The sequence below is a fragment of the Spodoptera frugiperda genome, chromosome 2, assembly GCF_023101765.2.
Source record: "Spodoptera frugiperda isolate SF20-4 chromosome 2, AGI-APGP_CSIRO_Sfru_2.0, whole genome shotgun sequence".
NCBI lineage: Eukaryota > Metazoa > Arthropoda > Insecta > Lepidoptera > Noctuidae > Spodoptera > Spodoptera frugiperda.
Genome location: NC_064213.1, coordinates 4,345,932 through 4,367,887, shown reverse-complemented (window position 1 = coordinate 4,367,887; position 21,956 = coordinate 4,345,932). Strand labels below are relative to the sequence as shown.

The 21,956-nt window shown below is 34.3% G+C and overlaps 1 protein-coding gene across 2 annotated transcripts; it reads right to left on the bottom strand.

Annotated features, from left to right (window-relative positions):
* Positions 1-6,909: 6,909 nt before the first annotated feature.
* LOC118269084 (putative polypeptide N-acetylgalactosaminyltransferase 9) lies at positions 6,910-13,610 on the bottom strand. Of its 2 annotated transcripts, none has more exons than XM_050700362.1 (10): positions 13,386-13,610; positions 12,536-12,619; positions 11,931-12,081; positions 10,395-10,561; positions 9,792-9,956; positions 9,050-9,507; positions 8,588-8,770; positions 8,081-8,188; positions 7,662-7,787; positions 6,910-7,128 (listed from the first exon to the last, which is right to left on the bottom strand). In XM_050700362.1, exons 1-10 carry the CDS (start codon positions 13,573-13,575, stop codon positions 6,913-6,915), a joined length of 1,848 nt encoding a protein of 615 aa, XP_050556319.1. In that variant the 5' UTR covers positions 13,576-13,610; the 3' UTR covers positions 6,910-6,912. The 2 variants fall into 2 exon arrangements, with proteins under 2 accessions (XP_050556319.1, XP_050556323.1); XM_050700366.1 differs by having other exon boundaries at positions 6,910-7,122.
* Positions 13,611-21,956: the final 8,346 nt, after the last annotated feature.

The following is a 21,956-nucleotide window of genomic DNA, read 5'->3' as shown; positions in this document are numbered from 1 at the left end:
TGATGATGATGTTTTTATTTATTTATTACTCCCACATTAGAATTTTACTATTTAATAAAAATATGGCGTTATAATGAACGGTTACAACTTATTATTTAACTATATTTTTGGTAATAGACGAGGATATATTTTATCTTAATTTACGATAAATCGCAATAGCCATGTAGTTTCTAAACATTCTACAAAATCCTCTTTTAAAATAAAATAAAACAGTCCACTCATAAAATTATTTAATACAAGATCCAGAAATGAAAAAAGTGGGTTTTCATAAAATAAAAAAGAAATTATACAGTGAACATTGTAGGAATGATGTGAACGCAATTTAATAATTCTTTTTAAGGGCTGCTCCATAACGTAGCAATGGTTATCTGGTTTTATATAAAAGTTACGGAAGGCAACGCTTTCATTTATTTCTCTATACAATTTGAGCTGTAATTAATTTAAGTAATCTGCTGTATAACTTTTTGTGTTATAAGCCGGTAAACGAGCAGACGGATCACTTGATGGTAAGCAATCGCCGCCACCCATGGACACCCGGAACACCAGAGACGTTACAAGTGCGTTGCCGGTCTTTTAGGGGTTAGAAATTTAAGGGCTGTTGGGAAATCGGGGATTGGGAAAATTGGGAAGGGGGTAATTAATCCGGTAACCTCACTCACACATTGAAACGTAATGCAAGCGTTGTTTCACGTCTGTTTTCAGTGAGACCGTGGTATCACTCCGGTCGAGCCGGCCCATTTGTGCCGAAGCTGTGTTTGATAGTTAAATCATACGTGTGAAATTAATATTTCTAACTAAATAGTACAGAAATGAAAATAAGATTGGTAAAAGTATAAGAATATTACTTTTAGTTTGTAGGCTTAAGTCAAGCCTTCTTGGCCTTATAAAGCAGGCTAAACTTCTTCCTGACTTTGTTGTAAAAGATGATATATTTACAATATTCTTCTTTCAGCATATTTTATTACGCATAGCAGAACCAACATTTTCATCATCTCTTTTCATAAGTGAAACCGTAGGTCATAGAAATACGGATAAAATGTACGGGAAAAAATATTTTTATGTCCATTATATTATAAAGGTACTTTGGCGTATTATTGCGCTGACACTTCCCCTAAGGGGTCGACAGACTATATCGTTTTTATGTTCGCTTTACGGTCCGGCAGTTAATGGTTCTATGTTCTTGACTTTTATGTGGATTAAAAATACATAACAGTTTATTACGCATCAGTACTCGTAATAGTACTACCGCTGAGTGAGATGTTTTATTTCTAATAAATTCTTGGGTAGAACGTTTGTTAGAGTTTAAGACCAAATTTAGATATAAATATTTGCAGGTTTACATAGTCTGCTTTAGTTATACGACAAAGATATATTGGTTTTTATTATACTCCAAAAAATAGGTTGTAATTTGACTAGAAATCTGGTGCAACATCCCACAGTCTCATAGAAAACCGACGTGAAACAACTCTTGCGTTGTTATTCGTTGTGTAAGTGTGGTTACCGGAGGCCCATTTACCCCCTTCCTTAATCTTCTCAATCCTCAAATCCCCAAGAACTCAAAAATTCTTAACCCAAAAAGACCGGCAACGCACTTGTAATGCTTCTGCTGTACCGAGTGTCCATGGACGGCGCGCGGCGGTAATTGTTTAACATCAAATGATCCGTCTCGTTTACCGGCTTATATCATAAAAAAAATAATTTGTAAAGAATTAAAGCACAATGGAACATTGTACTCCAATTAGTAGGATTAATCCATACTTTTCTTCCTTTCTGTACGTTTACCTGCTATTATTTTATGTTAGGAAGCACATTTTTCTTATAGTCCATTTTTACTTTATAAAACAACAAATATAACACATCACAAATCCAGGAACCCTCCATAGTAATAGACACGAGAATCGTCCGTTCATAAATTCTAAACGCCTCTAACATATTTGTTAACCCTCATTCCGCTCTTCATTTAAGTGGAAATAAGTTACTCAATTCCCAACCTTATTACTTACGAATAAGAGCTATAGGTTTCATGTAAATTAAAGGTTCCAGTTTTCAGGGCGCGATGCTGAAGCAATTTTTCTTCATCCCATCCCTACCCTCAATATGTTGGAAAGCCTCTGAAATATGTCGTATATCTTTCTATGTGCCCATTATGCAAATCAGCGCAGGCAGATATATGTGGCTGGACATATATTTTACATTCAATGTAAAATGGAATCACTTTTGCGGGCGATTAGGTGCAGTTTATGTTGCGAAAGTGAAATAAAAGTCTTAAAATGTAACACTAAACTTACAAAAGCCATATTTTTGTGTTAAAATGTGTTTTATTGACTTTACATAGAATACAAAATAGGGTTGCGTCGTAAAAGTTACTTCAGTGAGATGCAAGTGGAGCGTTTTCAAGTGAATTATTTAGAGACGTGAACCTTAAGGAACTTGCCTTCCCTTGCAGTTTCTAACAAAATTTAGCTTTTAGAGTAAAAACGAAACAGAAATATTATTATAGACACACGCCAAATTCGTGTACATCAACTTACTAAAAAAATTGCCCCACACAAGTATTTTCTCCTGCGTCGTGGGTGCGTTTACAAACATAAAATTTCACAATGCACATGACACCCAGACCCTAAACATCAATTTGTGGATCACTCAAAGACTTGTTACATGCTGGAATCAAACCCGCTGCACGTTGCCCGGCATCAAGTAAAGTTGCCCAGCCACCGCGCCAGCCAAGCAAATTCATGGTGTCATTTATTTTGTTCAAAAATATTAATTTTTAGTCCAGTTCTTTCTATTTCGTATCTTAGGACTAAACCAAATTCGTTTACTAAAAAAAGAAAACAAAATTTTACTCTTAATAAAGTATTCTAAATAGCATCCTACTTTTCTCACAACACCAATTTTAATCACTAGCTCACTAAACCACAAAATAAAATCCGCCGTGCACCAACACAGGGGCGCACTCATTCACTTTGTGGTTATCGGGAACTCTGGACCTATCATTCAGGTTAAATGGAAAGCATGGAACTGCTCAGTACCTTCTCTCTAGCTTTGAAAAACAGCCATTTGTTAAATTAAAAACGGTGAGGCACAGGCAAAGGTAATACCTATCAATGACTTGAGTGGCTTCCCTTTGAAAACGATATTTAATGATGTAGCTTGCATTCCCATTAATAAAATTATTGATGCAGGAGGTTGGTGATCAAACCCAGAGCTGCGGACTACCTAGGGTTAGGCCTGCAGACTGCCTACCTAGGGCTCTGGATTATCGGGATTCCGGCTCGAACAGCACGTGTTGAAACGCAGTGGTTTTTTCAGTAAGAATCTGACACTCCTTCTCGCCTCGCTCAGGCGGGAGAAGTCATTGGATGATTTACACTCCTCAAATTAAAAAAAGTAAAGGAAGGTGATAAAAATACTCATAATCGGTGTCAAGTCGGTGATAAATATACTATTGTAATCTTCAAACACAGTAGACAATTTTAGAACACCTTATATTTAGAGAAGCAACATAGAAATTTACATGTGATCACAACAAGGTAAAGTTTATGAACAACTAAAACTTTAACCACCCTTTTGTGTCTAAGTATTTGGGGGCAGGTTTTAATGCTTTCATCAGTTTGACTATTTCAAAGTTACGTAATCCTTTATACTGGCTTTTAAGTATTTTAAAGTAAGTATCTTCCATGAGCCCTGTTTAGAGTTAATCCCTACTCCCTAACCACATGAGTTGCTATCTGTTTATGTCCCTAATTTCCTTTAGTACCCATTATTTGTAATGATTTCGGAGCTAGGAATTTGTACTAGGAATGGGGACTATTTCTAAACGTATTTTGTCTTAATTTGTTTGAGTTGTTGACTAGAGTACGACTTAATTTATATTACAAGTTCTATTTTTAGTTAATATTAACTTTATACATAAGTTGTATAAGTTAACAAAAAAATCATTGAGAGAGTAAAAAGTAATGTTGACTAATTTCGTCAGAATCACACACTTTCACACTAATATTATAAACATGAATATTTATTTATTTGGATGTTTGTCCGTCAAACACGTTGAAACTATTAAACGAATTTTAATGACTGACTTGTGTAGTATGATACTTTTTATCCCAAAAGAACGCGGGCGAAGCCGCTGACAGAAGCGAGTATATAATAAAATGTTTGAACAACAACTTGTTTTCAATTTGATTGAACAATGCAGTAATTTATTTCCACAAACTATTTTGATATCAAACTACATACTTTAAACACTGACAAAAAAGTCAAACAAAGTACTTATAAATAGACAACTCCACAACCCTTGCTCACAAGTCAACCGCAGCACTTTCTCTTCCGAATATCTGGCCAAAACCGTGGGCCATGTAATTTATTTTTGGCCAGCCAAAAACAACAACTAAAATCCGACATAATCCCCACTAAGGTTAAAACAAAAAAGCTCCCCTGAAAATTTTGTTTCGGTGAAATATTTTATTTAACGGCCACAATTAAGTTAATCCTTAGATAACAGTTTCTACGTTTATACAAAAAAAAGGTACATTATAAATTACAAACTTCTTGTTTTCGCGGTGTTTGGACTATATTTTTTTTTTAGATTGAGAGGGTTGGTCGAAACGTGTGAACAGGAGTTCGTTTTTTATGAGCTCCAAATGTACTGTATCAGAAACTGTTTTAAGCGCCTTAGTTACGTTGTGTTTTTTCTAACGTTAATCGTTGGTTTAAGCTAGAATTTTGCTTTTATTTACATAATTACTTACGAGTATGTATTACACATATTACACTTGGATTAAGTACGTACAATCTACATTGTATAGAAATGTATATGAAAATATATCACTCAGCCGCCAACTATAAACTATAATTTTTTTAGTCTCAGTTCTTGAAATGGTTCGTTCAATTCTTAGAACGGGATAATAATAAAAAAATGTTGTAAATGTAATATTCCATCTATCAAAGGAATTCCCAGCTAAGTTTGGTAATAATATACACATTCATGTAGTACCAGGTTGCGTAAGAATAAAATAAAATCGTTTCGTCATTTGACTGACTCGAAGAATAGTCAGAAACCGGTTAATGACGACGCTGTAACGACATGAAAATAAGTAATAAATGGAAAAAAGAAAAGAAAGTATCATCAGCCCGTTATATGTGAGCCTCTTCGACAGTCGGAGTTCTCGGTATACAAGGTTCAAGTATATGAGTCTGTATCAAATGTGCTGTTCCTTAGTTTACTTTACTTTTTTTTGATGGGGGAAATCATCCAGTATCCTCCCTTGAATGAGATGAGAGGGAGTGTCAAACTCTCACTGAGTAATAACCACCCCGTTCCTACTCCTGCTTTTGGAGCCCCGATAATACACTAAGCAGTTCGCGCCTCCGGGTGCGCATCGCCCCTACTGGGCATGTCTGTGGACCACCACCGCCTCGAAGAGCCATCAGACCACTGATGGCTCTTCGAGGCGATCACGGAACACGACGCGCTATATACACGGGTCTGGTTCTGGTCAAGCAGTATGCTCGCCGTCCGCAACTTTACTTGCGACACGTACGGGAAGAGTAGGGCTACTCTGTCGTCAGTCGTTACTAAAAGGTTAAATAATTCATTAAAATATTTTAGAAAACGGATACAACTCTATCAAATTATTTCTGTAACATAAAACGAGGAGCCTTACATTTCTTAAGGAATACAGAATTAATTCATTATGTACGGAAGCAAGATATTATTATGTATAGCTCCTAAAAGCGACAGGCAGACAGATAATAGCCATATTTATCATTAAAACAAACAGCCAGTAAGACAGTGAGTAAAATTAATTAGTGTTTGTTAAAAGATAATAAGTTTTAATTAATGCGTTCGCTTAGTGTACCTTAGTCGAGTTTAAATCTTAATAATTTTCTGGAAATACTTTTTGTTCTATCCGTTTTAAGTATAATAGCTTTATTTTAATTGTCACTGTGCCTTATATGGATAAGGAACACCACATTTTAAGGTTTTAATTATTAAATAATAACCATCACAATTTAAAATTTTGTTAATTACACTCATCAAATTAAATACTACATACATATTACGAGCAAAAAAATCACACGAATAGAAATTACCATGGCAAAAAAAAATATATGGACGCATGTAAAAAAAAAACAACTTTTTCCCCACATTCCATATTTTTATTTTAGTCTAAAATAAAGCTAGCGTTCACATTTGGAACAAAGCGAATTCTCCTTTGTGTTCGTTACAGCGCTTTTTCCTTCAAACCACAATAATGCCACTGGACTCAAACGGGGTCCTTATTTGAGGTTGAGTTTAGCAGTAAAAAGGACGGTAATAAAATTCCCTTAGGTACATAGCGCCCTCTGTGGTAAAGGTGTACCACCTTTATTCTTACAGTGGGTGTTTCAAAGGCTCAGCGGTTTCTTTGGCTAGGAAAGCTGCTAGTGAATTAATTATTTAGTGCGGTGTACTTGGTTTTTACATTTCGTAATACTCTTGGTGTTATAATAATGTTTTATTTCCTTTAAACAAAAAATTAAAAATAGACTTAATAGTAAAAAAATTGACTTAACATATCATTTTTGTCATTCAATGCTCTCATTATGTTTTGGAGATATCTTTACCCATGAACACTGTTTTGTTAAGTCGAAATGTAAAGGGTTTATTCGATATTAAAATGCAGTCTGAATCAAAAATAATATTTTGAATACAGATTTTTTAATGAACAACAAAATGTTAAATTTATATTCTCATATGTATAAATAGACCTATCTTCTTACTTACTATAAAATGACGTTGCTAATTGTTTTATGCTGTGTTTTTAATACAAAATTATGTGTCATTATTAAAAGAATAAGTAACTTTTTCATATCAAAATAAGGACTTATTTTGTTTAACAACTTATCATTAAAGTCAATTTTCCTTATCTATAATATCTTATTTTTTTCAGTTAATGTGGTCAAATTGTGGCGTTGTGTTAATTCATTCTGCACTAGTGGAGTAAGTTTTTCAGAATTAAAATGTTCCATGACCCATTTCTGCGATGATGAATGCGAGCATTCCGATAACACTAGCTTCAAACCTTCTGGGAAATTTCCTATGTTCAAGCATTGTTTAGTCTTCTTGTGCCTTATGACCTGTGTCTGAAAGAAAATAATTATTTTAAACGCCACGACCAAATACAATGAGAATATTCAAGTAATTTTTAACTTCACATTTGATAAATAATATGTTGTTGGCTACCGCGATTGTTGATCAGAATTGGTACAATGTCCAGTATTTTTGTCATTGGATTATTGACTGAATATCAAAACTAAAAAGTTGAAAATCTAATAAAGAAATTTGATAGTAAGAGTAAGTTGACCTGTTTCTTTGATATTTGCAGAGTGATTAATATTGGACAGGTAGGATATTGTGTATCGTAGGTGATCCCGCGCTTTAGTTACATGTGCTAGTATAGCATATTACTCACAAACTTGGCATTTATAATATTGGTATAACTCTCGGAAAAGGATTTCGACGCCTAACGAGATTTTTTTTGTATTTTATTTTAGCTTGAAGTTAGTTTTTATTCCTTTTTAGGTATTTTTAAGTTGTAAATAATGCATCTAAGGTAAGTACGTCTTAACACAGCCTTTATAAGTAGATAATTTTAGTTACACTCTTTGTTACTTACTGTTCCATTATACAGCCACACTTGTGAAGCTGCGTTGCGACAGAAAATTAATGTGATTGTATTAAACAAGTAGTCCAGACATAGATGGTCGCGTTTTATTTCTCCTTGTAAACTGTACGTCCAGAACTGAAATAAAATACGTTGCAAATAAAACTTGATTAAATGAGCATAAAAATAACTTTTTGGTACTATTAGGTTCAATTGGTTCATTTTATTTTTCGGTTATGTGCAACATTGATTAAATAAAATTGGAATATCTGTTTATAATATTATATGATAACATAATATGATACACCTTAAAATTTTTTTTACTAATTCTGTCTTTGGCAGGACTTTTATTGGCAGGTAACTACATCTCATTTAGAAAAACTCATTTAGAAAAAAAAATTACTTAAGAAATACATAAAATGTGTCTTTACCTGATCACCGCCTTGAAAATGACAAGGCAATAGTTTTACAGTGTCATCATTATTTACAGATGGTACGTGAGCATCCAAACATAGACCGGGATTGCCAATACTAAAAATCTAGAAAAATAATGTTTAACAAATATTTTCATCTCTGATTTCAATACAAGTAGAGTCGATCGGATTGTCAAAGTATTATTTAAATTCATAGTTTAGTCCGGAGTTTGCTTTACCTTTAACATAATCAAAATGAGAGTGAGAGAGAAACGGCGTTCTGATTGGCCAGCTCGAATAAACCAACCAATCAGAGCGACGAATGCGCTCTCGTTTTGGGTCACTGTACTGAACTCATACTAAAGGTACCGTACGGTTTTTCATAAGATGTCATATATTTTGGTAACTGACCATATTGCACTGCGACTTTTGATTGCAATCACGTAGTTAGTTGTAATTTGTTACAAGATTAATTTCTGGATTTCAACGACATAGACTAAGTATATTATAAAACAAATCACTTACTGCACCATTAGCAATATTTTCATCAGGCAATTCCAATTGTGGATAAATATTTTCTAAATACCACTTAAACGATTTGCAATTTATCTTCTTGCGAAGTTCTATTTGTGAGGAAATGTTCCCATAGTCTCCTAAATCATTACCGATTCTTTCGAAAAAAAATTTTGCGTATTCATCAAGCCAGACCTAGAAATAACAAAAAGAAAAATACACTAATATTACAAATGTGAAAGTTGGTTTATTTGGATATTTGTCAGACAATTACGGTGAAACTATTGAACGAATTTGAAATTTGGTATACAGACAGGGTATGAGCTGACTGGAGAGATTTAGTTAGGATGTATCTGTTTTATTGAAATTGAAGAAGTAGTAGCAACGGATAGTAAGGGGATTATTTTTGGTTATTACTGCTCTTGGGCAAAAAACAAATTTCCGATATTACATTAAATTAATATTAAAATTTACCTTCGCCAACCGCACGTGATTTCTCGTTATAATTTTCTGCGTGCCCTCATAAGGTATCTTCTTTTTGAAAATATGGCCGACGTGGGAGCAAGGAACTATTTCTAAAGAACCACCGCACATCCAAGTCTTAAAGGACAGTTCCAAATTTTCTGCACCCCATATTTCTAATCCTTTATCGTAGTAGCCAATTTTTTTGAAAAAATCTTTGTGTATTGCAAAGAGACCACCAGAAATCGTCGGAGTGGCTATGGGAGCATATATGTTAGTTCGTTTTTCTATTACTGCTCGTGGTACACCGATCCACTCAAATTTGAGGTTCCAATCAAATCCACCAAGTCTTAGTTCATCAATTGTTTGTGAAATGTATTCAAAAGTTGTATCGTGGATATGGTCGACTACTGGACTTACTACTCTAGTTGGGTCTTCTTTGATACACTGTAACAGTGGCTCCAGCCATCCTGCAAGATAAAATTTGTCAAAATGTTTTCTAGGAAATTTAATGAAAACAGACCCCATTTACTAATCCCTAATCTTGAAATTCCTAACCTCTTAAAGACCGGGAATGCATTTGTAACGCCTCTGGTGTTTCGGGTGTTCATAGTTGGTACTAATTACTTGCCATCGGGAGATCCATCTGCTCGTTTAGACACTTATCCCATTAAAAACCCTTCGATATCTATAGTTTCTAGTTACTGAGAGCCAGAATTTATTTAATTAAAAAATATATATAAGACCAGCTCACCATCAGCACACTCACAATGACTGTCAAGATAAATAATAACAGGCGTCTTCACATCCTCTATTGGCAACAATCTTGCTCTAATAATTCCTTCACGTTTAGTTGCACGGATCAATTTTATTTTTGGTGTATCACGCACGTAGTCGTCTAATTTCTTTTTGAGGTGGTCTGTAATTTTCAAAAGATATTTTCCATCTGAATTAAATTAAAATATACGCCAGTAAATGTCACGTTGTAGTTGTATGGATTTAGATGAATAATTTCCCAAAAATCTTTATTCAACATCAAGAAAAAAACCCGCTACTGACCAAAGGTTTCTACTCGCACGGAGAAGATTTGAGCATTAGTCGCCACGTTAACTCAATTTCAAACTTATAATTACAAATTATAGGCCCAGGTTGTCTCACGATGTTTTCTTTCACCATTTGTCAGTTGTGTCTAAATGATCTCAGGAAGTACTTTTTAGGTATAACTCGGAAAAAGTCACATTGGTAGTTTGTTGCTGTTGGTAGTTTTCGAACTCGACTCGCACTTCTCATGCATGGAAAGTCTTAGACCTCCGCGCCACCACGTCAAAAAAATATCATTAAAGTAATTAAAATTCACCCTTATCTGAAAAATCATCCACTAATATCACTTCTTCCACTAAATGCGATGGACTTCTGTTCAGTACCGATGATATTGTTCTCATCAAAGTAGACCATGCTTCGTTGTAGAAGCAGATTATAACCGTAGCTTTAGGTAAGTCCGATGAAAAGTTTTGAGTCTTGCACCTGCGAAAAGAAATAGCAAACAATAAAATATTTAAAAAATCCCCTTAGTGCTCTCTTTAGTAAAATAATTCACTTCTTAAATAAGACTATGCAAAGAATGGCCAAAAAACTGGTTCGACCGGAATAGTACCACGACATCACAGAAAACCAGAGTGAAATAACGCTTGTGTTGTGTTTCGTCGAGTGAGTGTAATCATCGGAGGCCCAATCCACCGCCTCCTGTACCAGTGCCCAAATCCCTAACCCCAAATACACCTTGCCGAAAACAAACCTTAGTACCGCCACGGAACACAGAAAACTAGGGTACCGCAGCTAATTATTCCTTTGGTATTGCAGATGTCCATGGGAAGCGCCGATTGCGTACCATCAGGTTATGTGTATTGGTTTACCACTCTATCTATACTTATAATAAATCTGTAGAGAGGTCAATTCTGTACATGAAATATATTTCCAAAATAACTATCAGTGGGTGATTAGTAATCGATACTGACGCCAAAAATGCAATCAGAAAATTTTTTGTCTGTCTGTCTGTATGTATTTTATAGAAACAAAAACTACTAGACAGATTTCAACGAAACTTGGTACAATTGTTCTTCATACTCCTGGGCAGGTTATAGTACACTTTTCATCACGCTACGATCAATAGGAGCAGAGCAGTGAAGGGAAATGTTGGGAAAACCGGAGAACTTACTCCATTTTTGAAGCTTCCGTCGCGTGTGCAGCCTTGATGGTTAAAGCTACACAGAAATCATGTATGACGGAATTGTTCTCCTTAAAATTGTTTAAAAAATATTTCACGACAGCAAATGTCTATACTATACTATACTATACTAAACTCTTATGGTTGACTCACAATAACACGTATAACTCCCGATAGCTTAGCAGTTCGGAGCTTTCTGATTATATTTGTCTAATTTCAATTCTATACATTGAAAATATTGAAAGAATAAATAGCAGGGGGTATTACTGGTTCGATACCAAACCCAAATATGTGATTAATTTTTTTTTTGTCTGTCTGTCTGAATGATCAGGCATCACGTGAAAACTAACGGTTCGATTTCGATAAAACTTGGTATAATTATACCTTACTATCTTGGGCATAAAATAGGATACTTTTTATCCTCGAAAAATTTGTAGAAAAAAATCTCTATTTTTTAGTCTTATTCTACAGAACGCGAGCTCAACAGCAGTAGCTCAATAGAGAGATCTCCTTAATTATTATGAGCCTCGCCGTATTTGGGTCCAACAGATATTTATAAGATGTCATTGTCAGAGTTACTCAAAATGGAGAAATAAAACTTCTACGCGAAGACCGACATCCGCGCGGACGGAGTCGCGGGCGGAAGCTAGTATTATAAATAAAACTAACCATTCTCCTCTAGGATCCGCTAAAGTCCGGTTTATTGGGATCAAATCGCTTACAAAACTATTAAAGCCATAGTCTCTCCAGCCCTTATGGATATCTTGTCGAATATAATACCTTAATTGGTCATTTAGGATAACAGGTTTACCTTCAGCACCTAAAAGAAAAAAATAACAATTTCATCGGCAATACGACTTAGATATTAATATTTTTCTTCTATAAGCTACTTCCAATTAAAATTCATGTTTCTAATAGAATAGTCAGGTGTTTGCCTATCAGATAAATAATGTTAGAAAAGGATTTACTTTCTGTAAGTATAGCATATATTTCACTTTCAATGCAATTTACTGCATGGCGCGGTAACTGGGCAACCGGCTGCCGCGTAACGTGAAGTAAACAGAACAACTCTTTGTGTGATCCGTCAATTGGTGTTTTAAGTCTGGATGCTATGTGTATGTGAACTTGTATATTTGAAAATGCATTCACGATACAAGATAAAATCCTAGAGTGAGGGTAATGTTTATTTTTATATAAAGGTATGAAATTCAACTACGACATCATAATTAACTATATGTCTCTACTAAAAGTGTCTGTTCTGCAAATGATCTTACCTGGAGGATATTCGTAGTTTTTAATAATCTTTTTTATTTCACCATCTGTCAACCCAGTATTTTGGATGGGAAGTATTTGCCATGCTGTAAAATATTTTAATATTATAACTTTCCTGAGACATACTATATTAATTATTATGTTTTCTCCTTAAACTGGTCGAGTTCCTTATCAAATAATTAAGCCGAAAAAAATAAAAATGAATGTTTAAATGTGTGATCTTTGATTAAAATAATAAACATTCCATAAACTTATGCTAATGCATTATAAAGACTTCTAAATTCACCTCATATGCATGCCACTTACATGTAAATAACGTACAAAGGTATTTCACATTTTGGAACAGACATGTGTCAAAAACGCAGTATGAAAGACGTAAATCACGACAGACACTATTGTATTTATTCAAAGCTTAGTTATTTCGAAACTAACGGCTTAAATATAACATAACTTATATTTAGTTCGGAGACCAACAAAGTTGATAACATATAATAGAATCAGGCTACAGTAACAATACAATATTTTTTTAGTGTTTATTCCGCTTTATTTTAAGCCTTTATTTAACTGCCATCAGAAAACTGTTAAAGGCAAATCCTCCACTAACATAGGTCACCGGTGACCTACGTGGTAGTTAACGTGTTAAGGGGGGAAAATCATTCAATCACTTCTCCCGAGTTTTTTTCCGGTTGTAGATGTATTTTCAGTAAGCGGTGTGCAACACCACCCTGCCGCCCGCAATTAAATGCTCACGCAGCAGAGGTGCAATACAAAATAAACACACACAAAAAATATTGTATTGTTAGTGAAATTGATTACTTTAATAACTCAAAAATGATATAAAAACAACCTCACCTCGAAACTCCGAACTTATATTCATCGGTTCAAATTTCCTTCGAAATTTTTCCAACGCTTGTTCATATAAATCATTTTTAGTACTGAACACTACTCTGTTATGTGCTCTGTACTCTCTTATAATAGTGAGTAGCGATACTATCCACACAGCCAAAGTAAATGACAAAAACTTAAACACCCACTTAAACATAGCTCATAATATGTTTCTTGACTGCTCGTCCGATTAAAAATGGCAAACAAATGAGGAATGCTGGTACAAAAGTGTGATACTTATGGTGTTAATGTCAAATACTTAGAAGTTCCTCTTTCCCACAGAATGAAAACAAATATTTACTGTTTCGAACAATGTTGAGATTGGCAGTAGGAAGGCTTATAGTTGTTTTTGCAATCGGTGCACCATGTGTCTTTTTGTTTATTTGCCAAGATAGACGGTTAGTAAAGTAGTAAGAGAACTGTTGTTTCTTAATCTTCACATCAAAATTATTTTGTAGTGCGTTGCCGCGTTTTTTGTGGTTAGGAATTTCAGGGCTGTTGGGGAATCGGGGATTGAGAAGATTGAGAAGGAGGGTAATTGGGCCTCCGGTAATTTTACTCACACAACGCAAGCGTTGTTTCACGTCGTGCCGTTTTTCTGGTAGGCCGTGGTAACACCCCGCTCGAGCCGGCCCATTCGTGCCGAAGTATGGTTCTCCCACACAATAAACTAATTCTGGACTCATCGTCTTCTTAAGTATTTACATAATTTGTTCGGTTCACCAAAATTACCATCAATTAATGAAGAAGAGTCACAAAAAGAGCATTTGAGTGAATTCAAAGAAAATTTACCAACAGAGCTTGTCCTGTCTTAATTAAATGCCGCTTGGTAAACCTTACCCTTTGGAAAAACCTTCATTAGACTCATTACTACGGTAATGCTGGACGATGTCGTGAAGAAGACGTGGTAAACGATTTTAGGTCTTATGACTAAGGTGGTAAGATGTTTGACTTGGATGATATTGGTTTTCTAAGTGCAAATTTAGCTTTGTTTAACAGTACAAGAATCAACGACAAAAAGGACTGGTCTCCTTGGATTTACAAGGGCATCGTTAAAGTAAATTGAGGTAAAGGTGGCCAAATACCGAAGTTAACGAGGTACCCCCCAAACTAAAAAAAAGCGAATTGCTGAAAGAAATTAGACGTAACAATTCTTTTTTAAAGGAACCTCCCTTTCTTAGTTTAATTGTTTTTTAGTTTAGGGTGACACACTTTTGGTAGTATCTGAGGCTTTTGGTAATTAAAGGTTAAGATTTTTCTCATTGTGTTAGGAAGACTATTTATCACATAAAAATGTACTATGAAATTATAAACAATACTTTCTAATTGGATGAATTGTTGTAATCATTAAGGACGCAAGAACTGGGCAAGTTTTTATACACCATCAATTCATTTAAAAATATAATACAACCTTTCGTTAAAAATGTCAAGTCAAAGTGTACCGTACTATGGCTGTAGGCTTACCTTTTAACTACGACTAAAACATTAGATTATATTACACCTGTAATAATACTGTCCTTTCGAAGAAAACTTTTTTCACGGTAACTTGTATGTGTCCTTGATATTGCAAAATTTTGACAAAAAACATCACATTAATTAATTAAGAAACGTAAAAACGTCTTAGACATTTTATTCAATTTTTTTTTAGCAACGACGGACGTGACATTCAATCTCCCTAGCGACCCGTCCACCTTTCCTCTCTAGATCTTTAACAGATAACAAAATGTCAATACCCTTAAGTTTTTCCATCGCATCAGCAGTTCCCTAATAAATTACTTTCCAAAAACAAAAAGGTCCAAAGCTGCAATTCATCAAGTCTACATTAGACTGGACATTGGCTTACAAAAAACTTGTGATTTACAACCAAAGTTCGCGTTTAATAGAATCAAGAGTGAATTTGGTAGCGTTTCAAAAAACTTTTTCTTACTAATGATCAACCATTGTGAATGTCCCTTAGTTTTTTTCCATTAGCACTCTTTAATTGAAAGTAAAAATTCAGGAAGTTCTGTGCTGTGGAGCTCAGTTAACTAAGAGTCGGACTTCTTGGCATTATCTTTTTCATTTGAAATTGTTGAGGAAGTAGGGCTGTCAGTTGCTGTTACTGCCCGTAATGGGTCTTTATTGTCTGGTCTTGTGTTAGTGTGAGGGAGTAAACTAATTAGGGATGTCTCGCACAATTTTTATAGTAGTTTTTTTTATTTATCTATTACATGTTTAAAGAATTTGATTTATTCAGTGCAATATTACGAGATTGGTATTGTAATTGGTAAAATTAGTCACCTTTCTAATGACCAGTTTCTAAATTGAATGTTTATGGTAGCACCGTGACAGTCACCGCGTCATGTTGGACTTCGTATCGCCGAATTCTGCTCATGAATATGAGCCTCTAGCATGGCTTGAAACTAGTCGAGTTCCTCGTCAAATAATAATAACGAGAGTAAGTCGAAAAATATAATACATAATTAATTTATAGTAGGTCTCACAAAAGGTACAACATAAACTTTATTTTTTCACGCCTATTAAAAGAGACATCCCTAAACGCAAACGCTAAACGCACAAAAGCGTAGCATCACCATTCACGGTGCGCCATCATTATTTCATGACGTCACCCAGATTTGACACAACCGTAGAAGAAAGACGAACGCATTTAGGAGAAAATAAAGACGACACTCGGTTGCCATTTGCAGCCTCAGCTAACGACCGCGTCATTAATCATACAAAACAGTAGCTGTCGCACTTGACTTGCCTACTTAGTTATTGTACGTTATAAGATACTGGAGACCCAGATGCGTACTAAATTATAAAGTAAACTATAGGATTTTGCAACTACAATGTGTTTTTAATTTAATACTGTTCTAGTGAGTATCGGAATGTGACCATGATTGTAAGATGCTGTTTCCATAATATATAATATATTTTTAACGGACTTCAAAAACAAAATTATTTTCTCAGTTTGATTCATGTTTGTGCGCAATAATCTTGCTTTTGGAAAAGCAGATTTTAATGGGGTTTTCAGCACAATGTTTTTCAGACTAAGGAGAAGGTTTCAGGTATATTAGCTGACTTAAAAAAATTACGGTTCACACTTTAACTATTGAAGGCGGTTCCATTTTTTGTAAGTTTTAAATGTTTGTTGTGTCACTGCCAGACGTAAAACAAATTAATAAGACATAATGTATTACGTAAATATAATACAGATTTTTTGTATGAAATATCCATTTAGGAACAATTTTAGAAAAATGTTAAAAGCAATTAAGTAAATACTTAAGTATTTATTCGACGAAAATCATAATTTCAAAGTCATCTAAAAATAACTGCACAATTCTCGTCTACTCATTACATTAAATTATGTCAAAATTATGATCATTCATCACTCCAAACTTAACAGAAACTAAGTATTTCTAAACTAAAACTTGTTTGTAATCTTCTTACTAAGTTTCACTTGAGACGTTCACTAACTATGTCAGAAGCAGTGATAGTTTTATAAAGAAACTTTAAATTAATTACAACTTATAAACTGAAGTTTATAAAGAGATTCCTTCGAGGTGTAAATTAAAAGAAAGCAAGTTTTGAAGTGTTTATGTAAGAGAATAATGTCTTTGAAAATGCAAGTCATTATTTTTATTACGAGTAACGTCACATTGTACAATATTTTAATTTATATCACCAGAGTAGAATTTATTTGATTTGGTTAGTTTAATTTAGCAATCAATATGAATAAATTCAAGATAAAAACATTAATATCAAAAATAAGCTCCACCATTCTAGTAAGTTACTAACGCATCTGCGACTCCTCTGGTGTTGCGGGTGTTCATAGGCGGCATTGATCGCTTCTGGTCGTATGCATACGCGTACGTACGCATAAAAAAACTAGATTCAATGTGTGTAATTATTGAATTTAATAAATCTTTGTCAATACAAATATTAATTTAGAATTAGCGCGATTACTGATGTCGACTGTTACTTTGTTATGATCCTATGTTATTCTACGAGTGGTTCTACATGCCTGTTTCTTTCCATTTTTCCATACCAAAAACATACCATATCTGTACGCATACCAAAAGAAAGATTGCAGTAAGTATCTCGATTGAAGAGACGTTTATCCCTCTGGTGCATCATTTCAAGTTCTTTGTTTATAGAAATAGATCATATTATATGTTGTTGTCATCTGCAGGTTTAGGGGACGTGTCTTGAGAGATATGAAGTGTATGACACTAAAGTCAACTACAGCTATATACGGAGAAGACAGCTCGAAGGCTTCTTCAATGTCAACTTTAACTGTATGTAGGCAGTCAGTTACACTGTAATAATTAATTAATAGAAAATATACTTGGGCGTGAATAATATTTTATAATATCAATTGATTTTGTATTGAACCAATTTAAAAAAAATTAGGTTCTCAGTTTAAACTGTATGTATGTTTGTGCGCGATTATCTCGCATTTGGATACCGTGGATCATCTGATCAATATCGGTTCAGTCAAAAGTAAATAGGAAAAGATTTTAGGTACACACGAGTTTTTACTGACATGGTCACTAACACTAGTATTAGAACTCATATATGGTAAAAAACTCGAAGTTCTCACTTGACAACCGAAGGCAGTTCCCTCGTTTTTTTAAAGTTTGTTTTAGTTCATTCGTTGTTTACATATTATGCCAGTTACATGAGCAACTTAAATGATTTTTTATTTATAATTTTTATGCCCGTAATTATACTAATACATATAAATGAAATTATCTTCATTATATTTTTTTAAGTTAAGGAATCAATACTTTAACAAGTGACGCTTCTTTCTACATCAGCCAATCATCCAGCCCTATTTCCAACCGTGGAGCCTATTTTTATCTAAGATTGAAATAAAAGTAATTTGAAATTCTCGTAACAAAAAACTTTATTCATGAGTTCTTGCGAAATGCGCTATGACACGGGGCTATATTTAATGTCAAAGGGCAAGCTATATAATACGTATGTAAATACGGGGTCTTACAATAAGCCTAACCGACCTGTTAGACGCGAACAATATTATTCAAACGAAGTGTAACTACGTTCAATTTGAGATTGGTTTCGTTCTAAGAAAAAATGGTATCCAATTGTATATCTATAATCTTTGCAATAAGATCAGGTGCACGACCAAGTTTGAAACTTTCTCAATATAAACATAAAACATTGAGATTACTTTGCAAAAACAAAACCCATTACGATATTTTTTGGTATCTTATGATTGGTATTCGGGTACGCCCATTAAGGTCATAATAAAACAATTCACAATAGTAAACAATGTCTCCAATTCAATTTGTATAACGACATTCAATTTTAAAAAGAAATACTGATTTACTTCGCATTACACTCCCTGTAGATATTGAGAGCTATTCTTCTTATTATATTGCAGTTTTAACTTACAGAAGAAATATTAGTACCGGTGATAGTATCAGTAATCGAAGCCAGAGCGTGTTTGGCGCTCTCATTGGTTGGTTTATTCGAGACAACCAATCAGAGAGCCGAACGTGCCCTCATTTAGATAACTTTAAACGTAAAGGACACTCGCACTATGGCTACTGCTGCAAGACAAATGATCTGAAATGTTTCTTGATTTGGCTTGGAAATACCATAGAATAATCAGAGATTTTGGTCAAAAGATAAAGGTAAAAAAACAATATAACAATTCTATGGCCATCCTGTTTTGAGATGTATAATCGTCTAATGGCTTGTCCCATTAAAAAAAAAAAGTGTAATCGTCTAAGCATCATTACACCTTTTTCACCTCACATTCACACACAAGCATAATGATTTCTTAATTAGGAAACCCTACCACAACAAAGAGCACCTAATTCACCTTCCTCATTCTCAAGTTAAAAACGTTTAACGTCACACACAAACCCTTTCATATTTCACGTACGGAAGTCTGTTCTTTTTCCTTCATATTTTTATGCGCATAACGACGCCATTGCCGAAAACTAGGGAGCAAAAGTTTCCCACTTCCCTTGTGTTTAGTGTCGGCATTACATCAAGTGTAGACGGAATCAGCACCGCTATTGTGGTGAACAATAGTTTTGATGTGTTCTAGGAAAAGGAATTTTTCCTTAGCCGAATTATTGCCAACAATACATAAATATTTAAGGTAAATGTAGTATTGTGTTATGTTTTGATTTGTACGGTTATCGCATTTCTGTAGGAAATGGTTGTGAAGGGACGTTTCTTTTTCCATCAATTTCCTTGATGACTGTATTGATTGTTGGGTGTTTTGGTGTGGAGAAAATTGTGTGCATTTTCTGTATTTTCCTGTTGCGGGTAAGTGAGTGAAGATAGTGTAATTCTCTCTTCTTATTCGTCTATTTTTTACGGAGAAAGGAGCATTATAGTTTTAAATCTGATAAATTTAGTAAGACTTTGTTTGGTTGTTTTACAAGCTAACGCAAAACTAGCTTTGATGATTAGATACAAAATTAAATTAAATAATTTATCCTTACTTTTATAATCCCTCTAAACACTTTTTAATATAAAACCACAACCCTAATCGCTTATAATAAGGTCCAATATTTCAAAAACACTGACGTGAATCCCAACTATCGTGATTAAACCATAATTAAAGTTGGTCCGTTCTTGGCAAAGTTTCGGGGATCATCTAATCCAGGGTGACCTACCAAAAGCCCGTTTAATATTCAGTGTCACACTTGAACTCATCCAGGGATTAGGTAGTAATGCATGCTCGAGACGGCAGCCGCAGCACTATTCGGCGCTTTGCAGTTAATATGCTTGAAGGTATTCTAGAAATTCTGCGCGTGTTTATCAAGTTGAAGCAAGGTGTTAAAGCACTTTATTTTCGTGCTCGTTTAAAATACGTAGCTTAGATGCTGCTTCGTTGCTTTGCTTTGGTATATTTTGTACTTTCCTTGTTAGATAGTATCACAGGATAGTATGTAGAATTTTCTCTGTACTGAGATTTTATATTTTATCGACTGCAAGATTGAAAGAACTCTTTGTGTGATCCACAAATTATTGTTTCGGGTCTAGATGTCATGTGTATGTGAACTTGGAATATTCTTTTACTTTTACCGTCTAATAAATACCTAACAATACACATTTTTACAGCGTTCTTAGATCAAATAACAGAAGAAACTAGAGTAAATGGGTGTTCGTAGAACATTCGTGCATGCAGCATCAAAAAATATTTATTTCTTTTATTAAATACCTCAACCATACCATAACATTCGAAGCCTACTGACATCACCAAAAAATAAACAACTAACCTAACAAAATATCGATCTGCTCCCAAAATACCGCCGTCACGGAATAAGGACAGGGCCAAATCTAAGATATTAAGACTTGATATAACCAGACATTTGAGAAATTCAGTGCCTAGGTCGACTAACAGTCTAGTCATAGGGGACTGCAAGTTAGTAGTGATAAATGATAGTAGCTATACATGATGCTACATGCTACACGCTATATGCTTCGTGCTATACAAGATGCGAGGTTGACATAGCGTTATGAGCTAATTAGCGTTGTATTAGTCTTGCACTTTGGATTGGTCTTGGTGATAAGTTTACTTTAGGTATATTATTTAGGTGGCTAAGCTAAGGGAACCTTTAATTGATGTAGCGTGTTTTGAGGATGACAGTTTTGAAGGGCAGGTGTAGAGAACGAAATAAGAACATTGGGCACGTGCATTTGGTAGTACAAAATGTAAAAATAGATATCACATTTAAAAGTAAAAATATTTCGATATTTATAACATACTATCTGACCCGGTAAACTTCGTACCACCACAATAATGTTTTTCCAGTCGTTTTCGAGTTTTAACGGGTGGGGTTGCGTTTTAAGATTTTGTTTTTAAACATATTATAACAATGTATATTAATAAAGTTAAAACTGTTTATTTATGTATATCAATAACATTTTAGATACATTCATTAGCATTACAAACTGAAATCAACTCAAAACACTAACCAAACTCGTTAAAACAATAACAATAAACAAAGATGGCGCTCCCACTCATAAACTCCACAAGATTACAGTTCATAACAAACTTATCAAATCTACCTAAACCAAAGCCTTAAACTGCATATAATTTTGAAACTTTGCCAAAAACTATGGACATTTACCCGTCAAACATTAGCCTAAATAGCTCGACTAATAATACTGAACTTGTATCGGTTTATTAAATACCACAAATAATACTTCTATGGGTTTATAGCACCGTACTGGGAATTCCATCTGGTGATTAACTAAATTCGCTAAATGAACATTAGTATTTTAGTTTTAAGTGTTTTAGTGTTGGATATTAATCTGTGTAATTTATTGGTCAATGGATTTTGGGTTATCAGGCTATTTATAATATCGTTTTAATGATCATTTGGTTAACCTCTTTTTATATTCCATACAAAAAGTAAAGGGAAAATAATTGTATTAGGTGTATGGTAATTAGGTTTTATCATAATTATCTTCTTTTCTCTCTCTCTCTCTCTCTCTCTCTCTCTCTCTCTCTCTCTCTCTCTCTCTCTCTCTCTCTCTGATCGCTCCCTCATGTCTGAGGATCGT